General features: G+C 42.5%; 1 protein-coding gene across 1 annotated transcript in view; it reads right to left on the bottom strand.

Moving 5' to 3' along the window:
- PRKCG (protein kinase C gamma) overlaps positions 1–23,416 on the bottom strand; it is a 448,854-nt gene that overhangs the window by 104,127 nt on the left and 321,311 nt on the right. The window contains exon 6 of the mRNA XM_075276786.1: positions 2,359–2,515. Within this exon, the coding sequence (XP_075132887.1) occupies positions 2,359–2,515 (157 nt within the window). The remainder of the gene's footprint in view (positions 1–2,358; positions 2,516–23,416) is intronic.

Below are 23,416 nucleotides of genomic sequence, written 5' to 3'. Positions count from 1 at the left end.
TTGTGCTATTCCTCATGTACACACATTGTACTAATAATTTATGCTGTTTGTTAAAGCGTTAGGTATACTAACTAGTCTACATGGAAGAATGTTATTCTGTTTGCAACCAAAATGGAAATAAATAAGGCAGAACTGTAGAATGTCATAAAAATGGAATTTAATATCACCCAAGGAGTTTGCAGGTATACAGGAATGATAGTTCAGTGAACATCAATAACAAGGTATGATGGATGCATACTGTTTAAGAGAAGGGATACATGCTTGATATTATTTTACTATATTTTGCATGATTAAATATTAATTGTATTTCTTGATATATTGCTACTAGAGATGAGTGAACAGTGAAACATTCGAGATTCAATATTCGTTTTGAATAGCCCCTCTATATTGAACTATTCGAACGAATATCGAACCCCATTATAGTCTATGGGGAAAAATGCTTTGTTTCAGGGGAAGCCACACTTCAACTCAGGAGAGTCACCAAGTCCACTATGACACCCCAGGAAATGACGCCAACACCCTGAAATACAACTGGGACAGCAGGGGAAGCATGCCTGGGGGAATCTAACATGCCCAAGTTCCTGTATTATGCCACTATCCTGTCGGGATCCCTGTCAGCTTGCGATATGCGGGAGCTGACTTTTTCCCATAGGAATGCATTGACCAGCGTTGATTGACCGAATGCCATACAGATTACAGCATTCGGCCGATCAACGCTTGTTCTGCCGGAGGCTCATCTGTGTGGAGGCGGAGTCTAAGATCGGTCTACAGCAGTCTCCATTGTGGTCCGATCTCAGATGTAGCAGAGCTGGCCGTGAGCAGCCTCTACACTCTGCGCTACACCCAACCATCCCTCCAACTACTCCTCCTGTCACACACAGCTCTGCCCTACACCCAACCATCCCTCCATCTACTCCTCCTGTCACACACACAGCTCTGCACTACACCCAACCATCCCTCCATCTACTCCTCCTGTCACATACAGCTCTGCACTACACCCAACCATCCGTCCATCTACTCCTCCTGTCACACACAGCTCTGTACTACACCCAACCATCCCTCCATCTACTCCTCCTGTCATACACACAAGTCTGCACTACACCCAACCATCCCTCCATCTACTCCTCCTGTCACACACACAGCTCTGCACTACACCCAACCATCCCTCCATCTACTCCTCCTGTCACACACAGCTCTGCACTATGCCCAACCATCCCTCTATCTACTACTCCTGTCACACACACAGCTCTGCATTACCCCCAACCATCCCTCTATCTACTCCTCCTGTCACACACAGCTTTTCACTACACCCAACCATCCCTCTATCTACTCCTCCTGTCACACACACAGCTCTGCATTACTCCAACCATCCCTCTATCTACTCCTCCTGTCACACACAGCTTTTCACTACACCCAACCATCCCTCCATCTACTCCTCCTGTCACACATATCTCTGGTGTAGCAGAGCTCAGCGCACACTCAGGTCTGCTACATCATGCCCAAGTACCTGTATTACGCCATTATCTCGTTGGGATCCCTGTCAGCTTGCGATATGTGGGAGCTGATTTTTTCCCATAGGAATGCATTGACCAGCATTGATTGGCCGAATGCCATACAGAGTACAGCATTTGGCCAATCAACGCTGGTTCTGCCGGAGGAGGTGGAGTCTAAGATCGGACCACAATGGAGACTGCTGTAGACCGATCTTAGACTCCGCCTCCTCACAGATGAGCCTTCGACAGAACCAGTGTTGATTGACCGAAAGCTGTACTCTGTATGGCATTTGGCCATTCAACGCTGGTCAATGCATTTCTATGGGAAAAAGTCAGCTCCTGCATATCGCAAGCTGACAGGGATCCCGACGAGATAGAGCCCCAAAGAGCTTTGTGAGTAACATTCCCCCCTAAACAAAGGTAATCCCTAGCTAACCCTGCCAGTACATCTACCCCTGTCTCACAGTCACATAGTTCACAGTCTCATATTACCCAAATCTGTAATCGACCATTCGTATAAAGTGGAGGTCACCTGATTTAGCCAGCCAATTACTTTTTCCGATTTTTTTTTTTTTTATGCCTCCGTTGTCGTAGTTCCTGTCCCACCTCCCCTGCACAGTTATTGGTGCAAAAAAAGCGCCAGGGAAGGTGGGAGGGGAATCAAATTTTTTGTGCATATGCCGTGTGGTATTTGATTGGAATCGAATACCTCGAATGGCCTGATGTTCGATCGAATATCAATTCAATCAAACGCCGTTCACTCATCTCTAATTGCTACATTTTATTTAATCTTTACTCCTATTCTCAGTCAACTAAAGCTACAAGTTCATGTACACAGTAAATGTAAAAAAATATGTTTACGTACAAAATAAAAGCCTCAGTCCACACTGGATTAAGAGTAGATTTGACAGTTCTCGTTTTCTGTTTGGTCAAGTTCTTTGGGTCAGGTATAAGCTTCAGCTTTACATAAGGATCTGACAAGCCATTAGGATCCATAGGGATAAGATTTCGAGCTTCTCCAACTAAACACAAAAGTAGCAAAAAAAATAAAGATATAACTGTTAATAAGATATGTCTGTTACTATGGATAAGACTCTGCACAACTTAAAGAATTACTCCTAATAACACTAAAATATTTAGATTATGTATGATGTAGCATTAATTGTCCCTTCAGTATGCTCCCCAGACACTATGCCATGTATCTCCTTGTTGAAGGGTCCATGACTATGATATTGATTGCTGTGGTCTTTTCACTAGTTACCAGGCACAACAGTGTACATTGTATAGCCATGATCAGATTACTGTTCTAAGAAGAGGAAGTGAAGCTCAATATCATAGTACTGGAAAACCCTTTTAATGGCACATATTTTGGAGACCTGGGAACAAACAATATTGCCTTTGGTAATTTTCCAATTGAAAATAAGAAACATGTTTTGTTCCTCAGATTATACACTGTTCAGCTCTAACAATAATCACTTAGGCTAAACCTCATGTTGCGGAAACACAGCAGTTTTCACACTGCGGAGATGTCACAGAAAAAAACATTGCATTTTACAGTACCAGAAAAGTGAATGAGATTCTGGCCAATCCCATCCACATATTGCACAAAAAAAAGCTGCGAAAAGCTGTGTTTTCAAAAATGAGTGGCAGACAAGCCTGGGAGCCTTCATTAGGCTCCCAGCTGTTATGGTTATGGTCATGGGATGTCAGCCCCAGATCTCGAACCAGGCATTCCTGGCAAAATAGTGGTGGCACTGCTGGCAAAATAACACCTCGACAGAAGAGACCCAGCAGCTATGGCAGATTTTCAGAAGTTGAATAATATTTAAATACCCAATATTTATGTCGTACTATTGCAGCATATGTTGGAAAAGACATACTTGCCTTTCTCAGGTGCTCCAGTGTACCCCAACTCAGTCCGGTTCTGCTGTTCTGGTGTTTTCTTCCAGCTAAAGTCCCATGTCCTTTTCCTTAGGCGAATGACCGGTGGATGCGAAGAAAGCTGCGCTACTCTCTTGGGATAAACAACACACGCACTTTATTCTGCTTTTCTTAAAAACACGACGCTACGCACAGCGTTTCGGGGATTCCCCTTTTTCAAGTGTAACAGAAACACAATGTATCCAAACAGGGAGCAGGAGTCAAGGGCAGAAGCTTCCTTGCAGGAATCAAGTGTGAAGCACAGCGTGGAGTGCCACTCCACGCTGTGCTTCACACTTGATTCCTGCAAGGAAGCTTCTGCCCTTGACTCCTGCTCCCTGTTTGGATACATTGTGTTTCTGTTACACTTGAAAAAGGGGAATCCCCGAAACGCTGTGCGTAGTGTCGTGTTTTTAAGAAAAGCAGAATAAAGTGCGTGTGTTGTTTATCCCAAGAGAGTAGCGCAGCTTTCTTCGCATCCACCGGTCATTCGTCTGAATCTTTTGTCCCCCAAGGGGTCTCTGGATGAAACTGCTGCTGCTGTAAATCTCCCTTGTACCTGTATACACGTTCAATTTGTGTGTATTTCCTGTGGTTGCTCGGTATTACTTTTTTCAATGTCCTTTTCCTTAGGCCGCTGATTGTCCTCAGCGGTCACGCAGCCTTAGGAAAGAACATGGGAGGCCACTACCTGAATTTCCTGGTGTTCTTCAGTGCTGTGACACAACATGCAGGACTTGGTCCCCGGGCCTTGTGCTTGATACCTGTGATCTAGACCAGTGATTCTCAGCCAGTGGTATGTGTACCCTAGGAAGTACACCCCACGATCCCCAGGGGTATGTATTGCAGAGAGAGCTACCCCCTCATTATGGATCAATTATAGACCCTTGCGAGACTAGAAGAGGCCAAAAAGGACTGCAACCCATGCCATGGCCCAGGTAAGGTTAGTAAACATAGTAAACAGTATTACTGAGACTCTGGTAATTATACTCTAGTATGAAGAGTAGTCCAAAATTGTCCTGATGTAAGCACAGAAATCCTCCTTTAGATGACAAAATGGTGAGTATGGCAGAAAATGAGAACCATGAAAGCCCTCCAGCTCTATCATTGGGAAAAGTAATTTTTAACTAAGCACATGCTTGCATAGCCTTTAGAAAGGCTATCCCACACATACCTTTTGCCTCAGTGGTTTTTGAATGACCCTGCTTTTATTCATATGCTAATTAGTCTCTTGGTGCACCCCGGAAGTCTCATAATGCACCCTCTGTGCTATTCTTTCCTATGTATGTGTATAGCACACGCTGCTGCTGATGATGACGACGACTTCCTGCTTCCTGTTTGCACACACAGATAGGAGAGAGTAGTAGAGAGGAGTGCTACTGGGAACTTCCTGTGCTGGCTGGAAGCTGATTAGCATATGAGTAAAAACGGTTTCATTCAAAATCCACTGAGGCAATTTACATACAAAAGGTACATGTGGAATAGCATTTCTAAAAGCTATGCATGTATGTGCTTAGCTAAAAATGACTTTTCCCAATGATAGAACCCCTTAATTATTCCATGTTCCTGACCTTGAAAGGCAACAAAAACAAGAACTACATTTGAGACTCCACAGACCTCATTTAGCATGTTAAATTGGACCAATGTGGAGATGTTTGGCCATAATGTACAATGCCACTTTTCGCAAAAACTAAACAGAGTATATCAGCACAAGCACCTCATAAAAAACTGCCAAACATGGTAATGGAGGGGTAAAGATTTAGGTTTGTTTTGCAGTCACAGGACCTGGATAACTTGCAGTCATTTAGTTAACTATGATCCTCAGCAGAGCAGCAAATCTACAGAAGAACGAAGACTGTAAATTAAAAAACAGTGTGTTAAAATGGTCCAACCAAAGTCCACATGTAAACCCAAATGAAATTCTGTGGCAGGCCCATAAAAGAGCTATGTATAAACAAATGTACAGACATTTCAATGCCCTGTAGCAGGGTTGTAAAAAGGAGCAGGCCAAATTCTTCCACAACAATCTGAGGGACTGAAAAAGTCATACAGAAAACAATGCTTCAGGTTGATGGTGCTAAAGGCTCTATCAGCCATTGATTCATGGGTATACTAGTTTGTTTCACACATTGCTTTACCATTTTGTCCTAGTTTTTGATATATGAGTAAGAATGATACAGAGTAATATGTCATGTGTGATACCGCTGTTATAGTAGGACCTAACAGGGGTAGTAGTCCCTCTGATAGCTGAGCTACTGAAATGCTCATGGTAGCTGTAGTGGTGGTCCAAACTATGGGGCACCTCTCATGGGACACACAGCAAGTCGATTTTCAAAAGTAGAATAGCAGAAGACACAGTTCTTTCTTACTCAAAAGTTTCTTTACTGAGGAGAACTTCAATAAAGTGCAGCCATACCTCACAGTGATACAGTCTATTATGTACAATACAGCGGGGTGCATGTGAGGAGGATTACCATAAAGTGCAGCCATACCTCACAGTGATACAGTCTATTATGTACAATATAGTGGGGTGCATGTGAGGAGGATTACCATAAAGTGCAGCCATACCTCACAGTGATACAGTCTATTATGTACAATACAGCGGGGTGCATGTGAGGAGGATTACCATAAAGTGCAGCAATACCTCACAGTGATACAGTCTCTTATGTACAATACAGCGGGGTGCATGTGAGGAGGATTACCATAAAGTGCAGCCATACCTCACAGTGATACAGTCTATTATGTACAATGCAGTGGGGTGTATGTGAGGAGGATTACCATAAAGTGCAGCCATACCTCACAGTGATACAGTCTATTATGTACAATACAGTGGGGTGCATGTGAGGAGGATTACCATAAAGTGCAGCCATACCTCACAGTGATACAGTCTATTATGTACAATACAGTGGGGTGCATGTGAGGAGAATTACCATAAAGTGCAGCAATACCTCACAGTGATACAATCTCTTATGTACAATACAGCGGGGTGCATGTGAGGAGGATTACCATAAAGTGCAGCAATACCTCACAGTGATACAGTCTCTTATGTACAATACAGCGGGGTGCATGTGAGGAGGATTACCATAAAGTGCAGCCATACCTCACAGTGATACAGTCTATTATGTACAATACAACGGGGTGCATCTGAGGAGAATTACCATAAAGTGCAGCAATACCTCACAGTGATACAGTTTCTTATGTACAATACAGCGGGGTGCATGTGAGGAGGATTACCATAAAGTGCAGCCATACCTCACAGTGATACAGTCTATTATGTACAATACAGTGGGGTGCATGTGAGGAGGATTACCATAAAGTGCAGTCATACCTCACAGTGATACAGTCTATTATGTACAATACAGTGGGGTGCATGTGAGGAGGATTACCATAAAGTGCAGCCATACCTCACAGTGATACAGTCTATTATGTACAATATAGTGGGGTGCATGTGAGGAGGATTACCATAAAGTGCAGCAATACCTCACAGTGATACAGTCTCTTATGTACAATACAGCGGGGTGCATGTGAGGAGGATTACCATAAAGTGCAGCCATACCTCACAGTGATACAGTCTATTATGTACAATACAGTGGGGTGCATCTGAGGAGAATTACCATAAAGTGCAGCCATACCTCACAGTGATACAGTCTATTATGTACAATACAGTGGGGTGCATGTGAGGAGGATTACCATAAAGTGCAGCCATACCTCACAGTGATACAGTCTCTTATGTACAATACAGCTTGGTGCATGTGAGGAGGATTACCATAAAGTGCAGCCATACCTCACAGTGATACAGTCTATTATGTACAATACAACGGGGTGCATCTGAGGAGAATTACCATAAAGTGCAGCAATACCTCACAGTGATACAGTTTCTTATGTACAATACAGCGGGGTGCATGTGAGGAGGATTACCATAAAGTGCAGCCATACCTCACAGTGATACAGTCTATTATGTACAATACAGTGGGGTGCATGTGAGGAGGATTACCATAAAGTGCAGTCATACCTCACAGTGATACAGTCTATTATGTACAATACAGTGGGGTGCATGTGAGGAGGATTACCATAAAGTGCAGCCATACCTCACAGTGATACAGTCTATTATGTACAATATAGTGGGGTGCATGTGAGGAGGATTACCATAAAGTGCAGCAATACCTCACAGTGATACAGTCTATTATGTACAATACAGTGGGGTGCATGTGAGGAGGATTACCATAAAGTGCAGCCATACCTCACAGTGATACAGTTTCTTATGTACAATACAGCGGGGTGCATGTGAGGAGGATTACCATAAAGTGCAGCCATACCTCACAGTGATACAGTCTATTATGTACAATACAGTGGGGTGCATGTGAGGAGGATTACCATAAAGTGCAGTCATACCTCACAGTGATACAGTCTATTATGTACAATACAGTGGGGTGCATGTGAGGAGGATTACCATAAAGTGCAGCCATACCTCACAGTGATACAGTCTATTATGTACAATATAGTGGGGTGCATGTGAGGAGGATTACCATAAAGTGCAGCAATACCTCACAGTGATACAGTCTCTTATGTACAATACAGCGGGGTGCATGTGAGGAGGATTACCATAAAGTGCAGCCATACCTCACAGTGATACAGTCTATTATGTACAATACAGTGGGGTGCATCTGAGGAGAATTACCATAAAGTGCAGCCATACCTCACAGTGATACAGTCTATTATGTACAATACAGTGGGGTGCATGTGAGGAGGATTACCATAAAGTGCAGCCATACCTCACAGTGATACAGTCTCTTATGTACAATACAGCTTGGTGCATGTGAGGAGGATTACCATAAAGTGCAGCCATACCTCACAGTGATACAGTCTATTATGTACAATACAACGGGGTGCATCTGAGGAGAATTACCATAAAGTGCAGCAATACCTCACAGTGATACAGTTTCTTATGTACAATACAGCGGGGTGCATGTGAGGAGGATTACCATAAAGTGCAGCCATACCTCACAGTGATACAGTCTATTATGTACAATACAGTGGGGTGCATGTGAGGAGGATTACCATAAAGTGCAGTCATACCTCACAGTGATACAGTCTATTATGTACAATACAGTGGGGTGCATGTGAGGAGGATTACCATAAAGTGCAGCCATACCTCACAGTGATACAGTCTATTATGTACAATATAGTGGGGTGCATGTGAGGAGGATTACCATAAAGTGCAGCAATACCTCACAGTGATACAGTCTATTATGTACAATACAGTGGGGTGCATGTGAGGAGGATTACCATAAAGTGCAGCCATACCTCACAGTGATACAGTCTATTATGTACAATACAGTGGGGTGCATGTGAGGAGGATTACCATAAAGTGCAGCAATACCTCACAGTGATACAGTCTATTATGTACAATACAACGGGGTGCATCTGAGGAGAATTACCATAAAGTGCAGCAATACCTCACAGTGATACAGTCTCTTATGTACAATACAGCGGGGTGCATGTGAGGAGGATTACCATAAAGTGCAGCCATACCTCACAGTGATACAGTCTATTATGTACAATACAGTGGGGTGCATGTGAGGAGGATTACCATAAAGTGCAGTCATACCTCACAGTGATACAGTCTATTATGTACAATACAGTGGGGTGCATGTGAGGAGGATTACCATAAAGTGCAGCCATACCTCACAGTGATACAGTCTATTATGTACAATACAGTGGGGTGCATGTGAGGAGGATTACCATAAAGTGCAGTCATACCTCACAGTGATACAGTCTATTATGTACAATACAGTGGGGTGCATGTGAGGAGGATTACCATAAAGTGCAGCCATACCTCACAGTGATACAGTCTATTATGTACAATACAGTGGGGTGCATGTGAGGAGGATTACCATAAAGTGCAGCCATACCTCACAGTGATACAGTCTATTATGTACAATATAGTGGGGTGCATGTGAGGAGGATTACCATAAAGTGCAGCAATACCTCACAGTGATACAGTCTATTATGTACAATACAGTGGGGTGCATGTGAGGAGGATTACCATAAAGTGCAGCCATACCTCACAGTGATACAGTCTATTATGTACAATACAACGGGGTGCATCTGAGGAGAATTACCATAAAGTGCAGCAATACCTCACAGTGATACAGTCTCTTATGTACAATACAGCGGGGTGCATGTGAGGAGGATTACCATAAAGTGCAGCAATACCTCACAGTGATACAGTCTCCTATGTACAATACAGCTTGGTGCATGTGAGGAGGATTACCATAAAGTGCATGCATACCTCACAGTGATACAGTCTATTATGTACAATACAACGGGGTGCATGTGAGGAGGATTACCATAAACTGCAGCAATACCTCACAGTGATACAGTCTCTTATGTACAATACAGCTTGGTGCATGTGAGGAGGATTACCATAAAGTGCATCCATACCTCACAGTGATACAGTCTATTATGTACAATACAACGGGGTGCATCTGAGGAGAATTACCATAAAGTGCAGCCATACCTCACAGTGATACAGTCTATTATGTACAATACAGCGGGGTGCATGTGAGGAGGATTACCATAAAGTGCAGCCATACCTCACAGTGATACAGTCTATTATGTACAATACAGTGGGGTGCATCTGAGGAGAATTACCATAAAGTGCAGCAGTACCTCACAGTGATACAGTCTCTTATGTATGCAGTGTCCCGGAACCAGATGTTAATGTTTTGTTTAAAAAGTCAGTTTGTCACCATATTACCTCTTATATTGTCAGGTGGTAATCTCTAATGTCAGCCATTCTATTTGTATGCTGTATATTGTATTGTATTGCATTACTTAGCATACAGTTAGCATTGTCTTCAGCAGTGTAGAGGTTAACTAGCTTTGCACCTTGTTTTATCTTTGCAAATCCACATGTTTTGCAAACCCCACATGTTTTAGCATCTTGCAACTTCAGTCACATGTTTTGCTCTCAGCCTATAGGAGCACAAGCAGCTTCCAGGGCAAGCTGAGACTTGTCCCCAGTCTAGCCCCTGTGTTCACAGAGAGAGGACTGGAGAAGAGAGCCTAAGTCTGGCTTCCAGCCAGTCCACATGTCTGCCAGCATTGCTCCAGGCTGGTCATAACCTCACATGGGCTACATACAGCTACCAGTCCATCCCAACTACTGAATTCCTGCCAGTCCACACCTGGGAGATCATCCAAAAGTCTATTCCTGTTCTATTGGCCTAAGTCAGAGGAGTTACCTGTTGGATAAAGAAGTCCTCTGCCTGGATCCACACTTCTCATGGGTTCCCCAGCTGGATCTAACCTAAGCGGCTTCCACGTCGTTGATTCACCGCTTTAGCACCCTGCTATAGGGCATTGCTCTAGCACCTATTCTGTAAGTACTCTCTTGCATCACATTGCACAGTATAGCCAAGCTGTGACACATCTCCCAAGGTAGAGCTAAAACTGCACTGGACTGTATATCTATTAACTATTTCCTACCCCAAATCTGCATACCTGCTATTGCAGTGGATATGGGACTGTGACTGAAGTGCTGCAATTACATGTGATAAGTGTAAAAGCTATACTGCTATTTGCTACTAAAGAGACTGTGATATCTGTACATTGCATGCACAAGTGATCGTTCAAGTAAAGTTCTGCAAAACCGTTGTTACTGGACTCTTTGTCACAGAAGTCATTCCAGCCTGTACACTGTAGAAAAGTAACGGCTAAAGTGAAAGAAAAGGTACATGTATGTGACAGGGGAACAGGGTTGTATACCACTTAGGCCTGTGACATAACCGTGACTACTACCCCCATCAGCCCTTGACTACCACCACCAGCGTGCACCCCCTTGTTCACTACATGTACAATACAGCGGGTTGCATGTGAGGAGAATTACCTTGTAAGCTGAATACTAAGGCCTGATGCTGACACACAACTTTTCTCAGTCTTTTCTTAGTCTAAAGTTTTAAGGAGACGCAGTCCAAATTATAGCTACAGAAGAGGGGTCTTCACCCATTGGTCTGGTGAAGGGTCCTAGGAGAATCTGTACCATACATGCGCCATAAGATTCCCCAGGCAGCATCTAGATTTGGCAGGATACATTGAAAATCCTGCTTGGAGGTGGCCTTGCAGGAGGTGCTGTTACCTCACATACTAGACTCCCCAGAACATGGCTGGACTGGATTCCTGTCCCCTGCTAAGAGGAAGGCGTGGCTAAAGTCTCCACCCACAGTCTGCCAGAAGCTTCTCTGTAAAAGCTCATGCGGTGTATGGAGTGATTGGGATCCTACCATCACATGAACCTACATAGAGTGAACCATAGGTGGCAGCAGAGTAGTAAATGGAAATGTACACAGGAATATGCACACAGGAAATATAGATTATACAATGGACATAGTGACACCCAGTATTGGTACATTGTGAGAAACTTTCTACCATATGACAACTACTCCTATCATGGTAGAAAGTAGTGTACTGGGACACTGCATAAGAAACAGATGGGTTTTTTTATGTCCCAATATATAGAATTCAAATAATTGTCCCCCCATAATTGTTAGTTTCCTGTTCCCCATTTATGCAGTGCAATGCAAACCAGAAACTTATTCCATCCATGTTCAACTCTACCCGTCTGCTCCTGTGTGACACTTTGTGAATACTTGCCTGTGTGGTATCCCAGAGGATGCAGACAGTGGTGTAACTACCACGGTAGCAGTTGCCACAAAGCCCGACACCTTAGGGCGCCCGGGCCCCCTCACTAGTTAATATGACAAAAAAAAGAAAAAATAAAGTTTATTTTTTGAGGCCCGAGGCTACTTAAGGTGTCGGGTTCCGGACAGGGGGAAGCCTCAGCGTGCATCCTGACAATGAGGGAGGGGCAGAGACATAAATCAAGAAGAAGATAGTGCTGGGGGATTCATCTTGTGGAGTGAGCAGAGCAGCAGCGCTGAGTCCTTTTAGAGAGTGAAGACTGGTGAGGTTAACCCATGCATGCAGGGCAGACTGTACAGCACACAGTACTGTGCTGGCAGTTGCCTGCTGCAATTTCTCTTTTCCAACAATTATAAGTGTGCTGTCTGGGGAAGAAGGGGTTACAAGTGCCACATTCAGTGTCTGTGAAGAGTGTTTTAACTGAGAACACTCTTTACTGACACTGAATGTGGCACTTGTAACCCCTTCTTCCCCAGGCAGAAAACTTATTACAGTATTATGTATTTCAGTACATAATACTGTGTGCAGGGGCCACTATAGGGTATAATACTGTGTGCAGGGGCCACTATAGGGTATAATACTGTGTGCAGGGGCCACTATAGGGCATAATACTGTGTGCAGAGGCCACTATGGGGCATAATACTGTGTGAAGGGGCCACTATTGGACATAATACTGTATGCAGGGGCCACTATGGGGCATAATACTGTGTACAGGGGCCACTATGGGAATAATAGTGTGTGCAGGGATGCGGGGGGGAAGGGGAAGTCGGTCAGGGTCTTTGGGGGGGCCATGTCAAAAGTTTGCCACAGGGCCCTGCCATTCCTAGTTACGCCACTGGATGCAGCTGTTATAGTAGGACCTAATGGGAGTAGTAGTCCCTCTGATAGCTGAGCTACTGAACTGGTCACAGTACCTGTAGTGGTGGTCAAAACTGGGGGGGGGAGGGACCTATCATGGGACACACAGCAAGTTGATTTTCAAAAGTGGAACAGCAAAAGAGACCATCTTTTGTCCAGTATAAACTGAAATTTAACCCCCTAAACTAAACTCCGTCCCCCTACCTAACTTCTAATTTACTTCAATTAAAATAAATCTATAATTACCCATATCCCAGGAGCGTTCATGTGACCTCCCCAGGGACACTTTCTGATAATCAGGTGATGTTCCGTTTCACTGCTTCCACAACAGAACGTCACAATTACTCTTCCCCCTCCCTTATCTACATCAATACTTACCAAGCCTTCCTGTGTCCAGTGAATGGCTCCTCCCTATTCCTGGGCTGAATAGGTTAGCTAGGGAGATGGGGTGGTTGGGAGGGGCTAGTAATGGGCAGAGTAGCTAGGCTTAGCGGAACAAGGAGGGCTAATAATGCGCAAGATCGCTAGTTTTAGTGAGAGTGGGAGAGTCTAGGATTAGTGAGACAGGGAGGGTGGGAGGGGCTAGGGTTAGTGAGACCGGGAGGGGATAGACAAGTGAGACAGGGAGGGTTTTGTAACAGAGTGAGAGGGGGGGATGAGTGAGAGGGAACTAGTGTAGCAGCTACAAAATAAGCTGCTCAGCAGGAAGCTAACAACTGTAAACAAAGACAGAGGATGATAGCACCTGCCAGAGACACCCAGAAATAACTCCAAAACACTGCTAAAGGTATATGCCTTTACTTGTTAACCCATTACTAGAACTAACACACCTTTCTTAATTAAAAAAAAAAAAAAAAAGATTTTCTGCATGGAAAACCCCTTTAACTAAAAGTCTCTTTAACTGAAGAGAACTTCCATAAAGTGCAGCCATATCTCACAGCAATACAGTATAAGCTGACTGGTAATGACGCTGACACACAACTTTCCTCAGATCTTGTAGTCTATGGTTTGGGGGAGATACAATCCAGATTATAGCAGAACAGGTATCTTCACTGGATGGCTCCTGGCGGGTGACTAATTTGTGGTAAATGTAATTATGGTTACTGGGCTGTGGTATCCGTAGCCAGACATGGACCGGTTCATGTCTGCACAGATCCCATTACAGTCCATGGGGTTCGCTTTTTAATGTGTATAGGTTTCCATTTGGGGACCCCAAGCGGACTCTCCGAATGAAAACCTGAACACAGATGTGAATAGGGCTTAAGAGACACTTGGCCTTAAAACTGTGGAACACTGGACTTGACCGGAGGCTTACTTTAAGGTCCAGGAATGTAGAAAGGCTCCTTGATAGCTGCTTCTTTCTGTCAGGTTCACTACTTCTTAGAGGCAATAGAAGTAAGCTTCTTATCCCCTGTGTATGTGGAACCACCCTGGGAGAACCGTGCAGGAAGCTGGACTGTCACGGTGACCTTATAGGCACCAAAACTCCCAGGAGAGGTGCACAGGGTAATAGGTAGAGTCAGTTAGATGTGACGCCAGTTGGAGTATTGAGACACCCACCGGTCCCTGGGCTGAGATGGTGATGTGGGTGCCAGTGCTCCACTCCAACAAAGAGCTTTTGCCCAGGGCTTATCTGCAAGGAAGGCAATGCCCAGGGCAGGATCAGTGAAGTGCTCACTGCTTTATTGTAACAGGCATCTGCTGGTTCACTTGTCCTGTAGTAGTGAGCTGTGGCACAGTGGCTTGTAGCTGGCTGACACCTTCCCATGCATTAGCAGAGCGTTTAAGATGTCTGCAGGTTCAGCTTCTGGAACTTCTGCAGGAGTTAAGTTACCTTGTAGAGGTAGGTGCAGGCTGCCAGGGTTATAGCTCTGCTTAGCCTGATATAATCCTCTCCTCTTACTGATGGTGATGCAGGGCACAGTCACACAGCTTCTCTGCCCTGCTGCTGCTGTGGCAATCCTCACAGCACTCAGTGTCTGAAACACAAGATGGCCACTGCCACACTTCTCCTTGCTTCTTCTTCCCTGGCTGCTTACAGGATATTACTTCCTCTCTCTGCTATGACTATTTCCTGTTCCAGCCAGTGATCCACCCACTATAGTGTGTGTTGCTATGGAGACCATGGAGAGGGGTTACATATGGACTGGTGAATGGTTCTAGGAGAATCTGTACCTTAAATGCGCCATGGGATTCACAGGCAGCTCCTAAAGGCTAAAGGCTCCACCCACAGATTGTAAGAAGCTTCTCTGTAAAAGTTCGTACTGTGCATACCTCCCAACTTTTGAACAACAGAAAGAGGGACAAAATGGCAAATTTAGCTCCACCCACTTTTCAGTTGACTCCGCCCATTCTCATTCATTTTTCATGTCCCCCAACACAGTATAATCCTCCTACCGTCACCCATACATTATATGCCCCCCCCATTATAATGTTCTCTTCCAACTGCCCCACAGTATTAAGTCCCTCTCCTTGTGCCCCAGTTTAAACATTAAATTGGAGAAGCTGGAGGGGGACATTAGCAATGGGGGTAGTTGGAGGGGGCAATAAATAAATGGCAGATGAAGTGGGACATTAAACTGGGGGCAACTAGAAGCAGATAGGTCCCCCTCCAGCTATTCCCACAGTTTAATACTCCTCTCCAGTTGTCCCCAGTTTAATGTACCCCAGTTTAAGTGCCCCCCTTCATCTGCTCCATTTCATGTCCCCTCCTCCATCTCTGTCCCCAGTTTCATCTCCACCCCTCCATTTCTCCCTCAGTTTCATATCCCCTTTCATCTGCCCCCAGTTTCATGTCTCTCCTCCATCTTTGCCCCCAATATAATGACAAACACAAACAGACAGACACACACAGAGAAAGACACACACACACACACACTCTCTCTCTCTCCATCCTGCATTTCACATGCACCCTTTCCCCTCCCTTCTCAGTACCTTACACAGATCTCTTCATTTCTTCACTGCATGGGACACTGACACGCCCACCTAGTCATGTGACCGTGTAATGTTACACAAGGTCCTTGAACCATAGTCAAGCGTTCCTCCGATCACCGCAGCCTCTTATCTGTTAAAAGAGCAGGCGGTGATCTGAGGAATGATTGACCAGTAAATCATTAAAGGGACATAGCGGGACATGTAGGGAGCTGCGCGGGACAGGGGTAGGAAAGCGTGAGTGTCCCGCGGAAATCGGGATGGTTGTGAGGTATGGTACTGTGTTAGTGTATACACACAGGAAATACAGATTATACAATAGACATAGTGATACCCAGTATTGGTACATTGTGAGAAACTTTCTACCATACGACAACTACTTCTATCATGGCAGTAAGGAGTGTACTGGGACACTGCACCATCAGCACTGATTATCCAAGAGCCATCACTTTTTCATTTTTCAGTTGACAGACTCACATGATGGCTTACTATTTTCAAAACAAATTGCTCTTTGTAATGCCGCCATTTTGTATAATGTACCGGGAAGCTGGAAAAAAATCCAGAATGAGATGGAATGGGAGAAAAAATGCATTTGCACCAATTTCATTACTATGTGGCAAGAATGACATGTTACCTGTATTCTGGGGGTGTGTATGGTATCACGGTGATTGCAAATTTATATAGTATTTGTAATGTTTTGATACCTTTAAAAAAAAAATGAAAACCTTTGCAAAATAAAAAATGTGTTGGTATCTTTTGTTTTGATGCAGGACACAATGACGCTTTTACTGATACCATAATGTGAAAGAGTCAAAGTGTTGAAGAACAGTATTTGGGCCAGTTCACACTTTTTGTAATTTTACACGTGTAAAATAAGACTCCCATTGACGTCATGTAAAAAAAACACTCCAAAATACACGTCAAAATACACGTGTAAAATGTCATTGAAGTCAATGGGAGTCTTATTTTACACGTTTAAAATTACACTCCAAAATACATGCAATTTTACTCCGTGTGACTGGCCCTTAGGCTGCTTTTATTTTTTTCATTGTATGGGATAAATATTTTAATATTAGAATAGTTTGGGCATTTTGGAGCGCGGGGAGACCTAATGTGTTTTATATTTACTTTTGTTTATTTACTTTTATATCTGATCTAGGGAAACGGGATTTATACTTTTAAACACTTTTTTTTTTCTTCTTTTATATCTATGATCAAACCCACCGTTTAATCTATGCATTTATTATATTGCATTTATTATTGTTTTTTGTGATCATTTATGAATTTGTAATTAATTACATTTATTTTTTTGGCTAAATATTGTAAGTGGTCTCTGGTTTTTGTAACTTGATATTTCATCGTTGGAGCCCACCGATCTTTTATGAGGCATATAGGCTTGGTAAAGGGGCACTCTCTCCATATGGAAAAAAAAAAAAAGCTCCTGGTCACAGGAGCAACAGCTGACAACTTCAAAAAAGGGTTAGATGCCTTTTTAGAGCAAAATAGCATTGATGGTTATAGAAATCTATGGACTGTCATGACGTTTCCTATCCCCTGGTTGAACTTGATGGACCTATATCTTTTCTCAACCATAACTAGGGCTTTTGCCCCTAACTGTTTAAGACTGTAGCAAAAAAGCCTCCCAGAAGAACTCTTGGGAGGCTTTTTTTGGAGGATGATTTTGAGGCGGATTCAGCATAGAGTTGTGTCCTAGGGCTCAAAGAGTGTGGGTATAATGAGACATATGAATGTCGGTTGAGGTAAGATTTTCCCTATGTACAAGGGATGAATAAATACTCCTTCTTGTAACCAGAGGATAGGAGAACTAGAGATTGTCAATCCCTAGAGGTTGTCAATGCTGAAACAATAGCATGTCTTGCAACTATTGATGTTATTGTATGTTGTACTGTAAGTGTAGTTGGATGTAGTAAGCCTTTGAGAAAGGAGAGGGAGTTTCTTTATTCAAAGGTGTACTACTGAAGAAGGGGTATTTCAGTGGAGTTATTCCACCTGCTGAACTATTTTGATAAAGTGAAATTTTTGTTTGCCTTTTATCTGTAATATACAATAAAATATGGAGGGGAAGAAGGATCAAATTATTTTCATGACCTAGGTGGCTTTCTGGCATCACCTGAAAATCTCTCAGCCGATCATGAGTGGTAGTTGGTAACAATACATTGCTGATGTCACTGCAGAAGACAGCCATTTTGTGATACTCAAACTATGGGCAGAAGTGTTATCATCACTGCATGATCCAAAGCAAGTGCTGCTGCTAATACATTGCTAGTGGAAAACAAAACCAACATTACAACAGGACCCAGATCAACTCTATAGTAATGTACAGGTACAGATCAGATTTCCCCAAAGATCTATCATGATCTTATGAGGACACAGAGTAATATATATATATATATATATATATATATATATATATATATATATATATATATATATATGAAAAAAAAAGTAAATAAAATAAATGAAATACATAAAATAATATGTCAATAAAATACCTTTATTACAAGTTCTAAACCCACACCCAACAACACCATAAAAATTACCGTAACAGACAGGAAAAACTATATAATTTTTTTTTTTTAGTAGCGCTGTGCTATTAAATAAAAAAAAAATTAAAAGTGAAAAAACAGACACGTTTTTCCTCCTCTTGTGTTTATATTTTCCTGGATATTAAAAAAATGAAAACACATGCATAATTAAAAAAACATAAAAATAAAGCCCTATATGTCACCGAAAAAAGACACAGAAATTAGTTGAATAACCCAAATGATAAAAATGTTACAGCCCTCAAAAACCGCACATACAGAACACCCAAAAATGAGTCTGTTTCTGAACCATAAATTGGTTCAGTACTGAAGTGTTTAAAAAAATAAAAATTGGACACCTATCATAACAGATACTAACTGATGTTAATGTGTACGTTATTTTTTTACCTGATCCATTTTTTTGCTTTTTTTTTGTTTCTGCTTTCTGAACATGTTCAGGAAAAAAACAGACATTAATGGATTCACGTCCGTTACTATCCGATATGCATAGACTTGTTAAAAAATAACAGACGTTTGCCGACCATCATGAAACCATTATTTTTAACAGAAACAAAATTCCTGCATGAAGGATTTTTTTGTCCGAGAAAAAAAACAGACGTGACAGATTAGGTGTATAACAGACACTAATAGTCACTTAGAGCTTGTTCACACTGGGAAATAGGTGGCGGATTTTGGCGCTGAATCCTCCTCAAAATCCGCCCCCTCACAATAGAATTCTTTTTTCCACTAGTGGTTTGTTCCCACTAGTGGAAAAAAGAAGTGAGCTGTCCTTTCTTCAGGCCTACATCCTCCGGACTAGGCTCATTCATTTGGGCCTACTCTGGAGCGGGAAGCCGCGACTGTTGGAAGCCACGACAGTCATGACAGGTGCATTTTGGTCCCATTCTGACGCGGCTTCACGCGTCAAAATCAGGACCAAAATACGCCATCCCGTGCCCCGTGTGAACGGGGCCTTATGTACACTAGATAAAATCCCACTGAAATGAATGGAAATTTTAATGGATTTGGGATGGTTCCGCTACTGATGGTCACCAGTGGTAGTATGAACACTCTCTTAGATTATTTTTACTGACAAAGTCAGTCCGTTTAGTGACAAATATTTTGGCACATAGCGTATTACTGTATTTCTACACAGTGTCGACAAAGATGAGATAGAGTGAGAAAGAGTGCACTCCAAGCAGATACTGGTGGGTCTTATTAAAGATATAATTGCAGACCAATACTAAAGGACTATGTACAAGAAGTGCAGCAGTAAGCTGGTAGATGTTAGATTGACCTCTCACCTGGTGTAGTTGTGAACAGTCACAGATACTTATTGCGCTTGTCATACCAATAGTTAGAAGCTGCAGGGCTTCTCAATGTCAGGACATGATCCCAGGCAATGAATTGTTCTCATATAACTAATTAAAATGAGAGCATAGAGGAAGTCTTGGACTTCGAGAAATATCTATTGCAGCAGATGCCACATGACTATTTGGAAGGGGAGTGGCAAAATCCAGCAGTGAGTCAAGCCGCACAGCTGCAGTTCAGTGGGCGCAAGTGGCTATGGTACGCATGCGTAGGATCCCTCCTGGACTTGGACTTCGGGAAGGGAGACTGCACATATGCACTGACATTCTCCACAAGCCGCACAAGCGATGCATAACTTAAGACCATTGTCAGCAGTTGTTTGTCATATAAATGCACTCCAGTTTAGACCCCTCCCACTAACGGCAGACCTTGCCAGGGCATTACCTTTATATTGTGTAACTATGTGTGTGGCACTTGTTTTGTCTCATCAACACTTAAAAAAGGAGATATTTTCTTCGAAGCACATTGTGTGTTTGAGCCTTCGATAAAGTTATAGATCTTCCTGAAGAAGAGCAGATTCCCCTCTTCATTGGAGTTTCCAACTCCCCTTCCAAATAGTCATGTGGCATCTGCTGCGATAGATGTTTCTCGAAGCCCAAAACTTCCTCTTCATTCTCACCTTAATTAGTTGTATGAGAACAGTGTTTTTTTTGGATGTAGAGGAGGTGGTGGTGGAAACAGTAATGAAGGGATCTGCTACAGGTAATCTGGTAGGAGCACTAAAGAAAATTCTGTTGAGAATTGTGAGGTTATAGAAGAATTCCATTGATATGATGTATCAATAAAGTGGAGAAGATGATAACATTACTGAATGCAATGATGATTCTATTACGAATAGAGAACTGGCAGCTTTGTCAAGGTGACAGAGTTACTTCAGGGGATGGAGGCAGATGACAGAATTGTGGCAAGACACAGATCTGGCCAAGGCTATAAAATAATTTCTGCAGCACTTAATGTTCCTAAGAGCACAGTGGCTTCCATAATCCTTAAATCTAAGACGTTTGGGATGACCAGAACTCATCCTGGACCTGGTCATCCAGCCAAACTGAGCAACTGTGGGAGAAGAGCCTCGGTGAAGAGGTAAAGAAGAACACAAAGATCACTGTGGCTAAGCTCCAGAGATGCAGTAGGGAGATGGGAGAAGGTTCCACAAAGTCAACTATCACTGCAGACTTCCACCAATTGGGGCTTTATGGCAGAATGGCCCAATGGAAGCCTCAACTCAGTGCAAGACATATGAAAGCCTGCATAGAGAGTGCCAAAAACATATGAAGAACTCCCAGACTATGAGAAATTCTCAGATTCTCTGGTCTAATAAGACAAAGATTGAACTATTTGGCGTTAATTCTAAGTGGTATGTGTGGAGAAAACCAGGCACTACTCATCACCTGTCCAATACAATTCCAACAGTGAAACATGGTGATGGCAGCATCATGCTATGGGGATGTTATTCAACTGCAGGGAAATGATGACTGATTACAATTGAGGGAAAGATAAATGCGGCCAAGTACAGAGATATGCTGAAAGAAAACTTCCCCCAGAGTGCTCTGTACCTCAGGCTGGGCCAAAGATTCACCATCCAACAAAACAATGACCCAAAGCACAAAGGTAAAATAACAAAGGAGTGGCTTCGGAAAAACTCAGTGACCATTCTTCTCTGGCCCAGCCAGAGACCTGACCTAAACCCAATTGAGTATCTCTGAAGAAACCTGAAAATGGCTGCCCACCAGCGTTCACCATCCAACCTGATGGAACTGGAGATTCTCTGCAGGGAAGAATGGCAGAAGATCCCTAAATCCAGATGTGAAAAACTTGTTGCATCATTCCCAAGAAGACTCATGGCTATACTAGCTCAAAAGGATGCTTCTACTTAATACTGAGCAAAGGGTCTGAATACTTATGACCATGTGATATTTCAGTTTTTCTTTTTTAATAAATTAGTAAAAATACAGGGGCAACATGGTGGCTCAGTGATTAGCACTGCGCTTTGCCATGCTGGAGTCCTAGGTTCAAATCCTGCCAGGAGCAACATCTGCAAGGAGTTTGTATGTTCTCCACATGTTTGCATGGATTTCCTCCCATACTCCAAAGACATACTAATAGGGAAAAATGCACATTGTGAGCCCTATATGGGACTCACATTCTGCATTAAAATAAATAAATAAATTAGCAAAAATATCTAAATATCTATTTTTTTTCTGTGAAGATGGGATGTTGAATGTACATTATTGAGAATTAAAATGAACTTTTTTACTTTTAGCAAATGGCTGCAATGAAACAAAGAGTGAAAAATTTAAAGGGGTCTGAATACTCTCCGTACCCACTGTACGTAACCTTTACTTTGACATAACTTGGCTGTGTCTGCCTTAGAAAGCTATACATTGATAAGATAAGTTCCTGGGAGCCATGAGTATGGATTACACTATGTTTTAAGTAAATTTAAGCTGTGGTTTATACCAAACTTGTTCAAACCAAAACAAGTCTTGGCCCTAAACCATCCAATACCATAATGAATCTTGAGAGGTTCATCCATACTTACATTCCCAGTCATAGAAAATCAGTACTCTGCTATTGTACCTGATCTTCCACCATCACCAATCTTTGAGCCTATACCTGTCCTTAAAGTAAAAATGTAGAATTCATTATAGGCCTCTCATTTCCTCTCAAAATAGATGATCTGTTCTTGATATGTTAGCATCTCTGTCCCTTAAGCCAGAAACAAGCGGTGGTACTCTTACCTTTGTTTTTGGAACCAATCTATTTACCTACCCATCTATTTCTCCATCTATCTTATGATATTGTGTAGTGCTGTTTTCCATAGCATATTTGATGCAAGTCTCTATGCTGTAATTAGAACACAAGTGTTAATGTCTATTACCTCTCACACCTTATTACAGATACTAAAAATGCATTCACAAGATCGTAGTACTGCTAGGCTCAGGGGACAGATTGAATGCTGTTTTAAAGTGCACAAACAACAGGCAAGACTTCCAAGTATAGCTCATAAAGGTTATTTTTAACTGTAGCTTGTTGCTAAGGAGTTTCTTGACTCTTAGGTGAGAAGAGTGTCTATAATGAGTATTTTCCACGAGATGGTGCTAAAGACATGAGTAGAAGACAAGGAAACGGATGCACTTGTGATGAAATCATTAACTATGCACCAACACTGTTTTCATAGATTGGAACGTTTCTTGGTTCTTAAATATAAAACAGGAAATGTCTTATGTTTAGAATATTTTAGGATTTTCTTAAATTGAGCATCTTTAGGATTTCTGCCATGAGTAAGGGGCTAAAGCCCTGAAACGCGTAGGCTACTAACGCTGGTTCATCTATGCTTTGAGCACGTCTATTTTTTCATCATGCTGTAAGTGTTGTTTTCGTATTTTTCAAGTTTTTGCACTGGTCTTCTGTTTTTGTCAATTCATTTTAATCATGGACATTAAAAGTATATTTTAATTTTTGGATATTAATTGGAGTGCCGACTTCCATTTTTTGTTTTCCTGTTTATATGGCCTGGACCGGGAGGTATGAAGCCTTGAGCACCCAAGGAGAGTATTTCTAAAGTATCGCACACTATACAAGCACTTTTTACGGGGG

Source organism: Leptodactylus fuscus, chromosome 6 (assembly GCF_031893055.1).
Source record: "Leptodactylus fuscus isolate aLepFus1 chromosome 6, aLepFus1.hap2, whole genome shotgun sequence".
NCBI lineage: Eukaryota > Metazoa > Chordata > Amphibia > Anura > Leptodactylidae > Leptodactylus > Leptodactylus fuscus.
The sequence above is the reverse complement of the archived record's forward strand: the minus strand, read 5'-3'. Positions and strand labels throughout refer to the sequence as shown.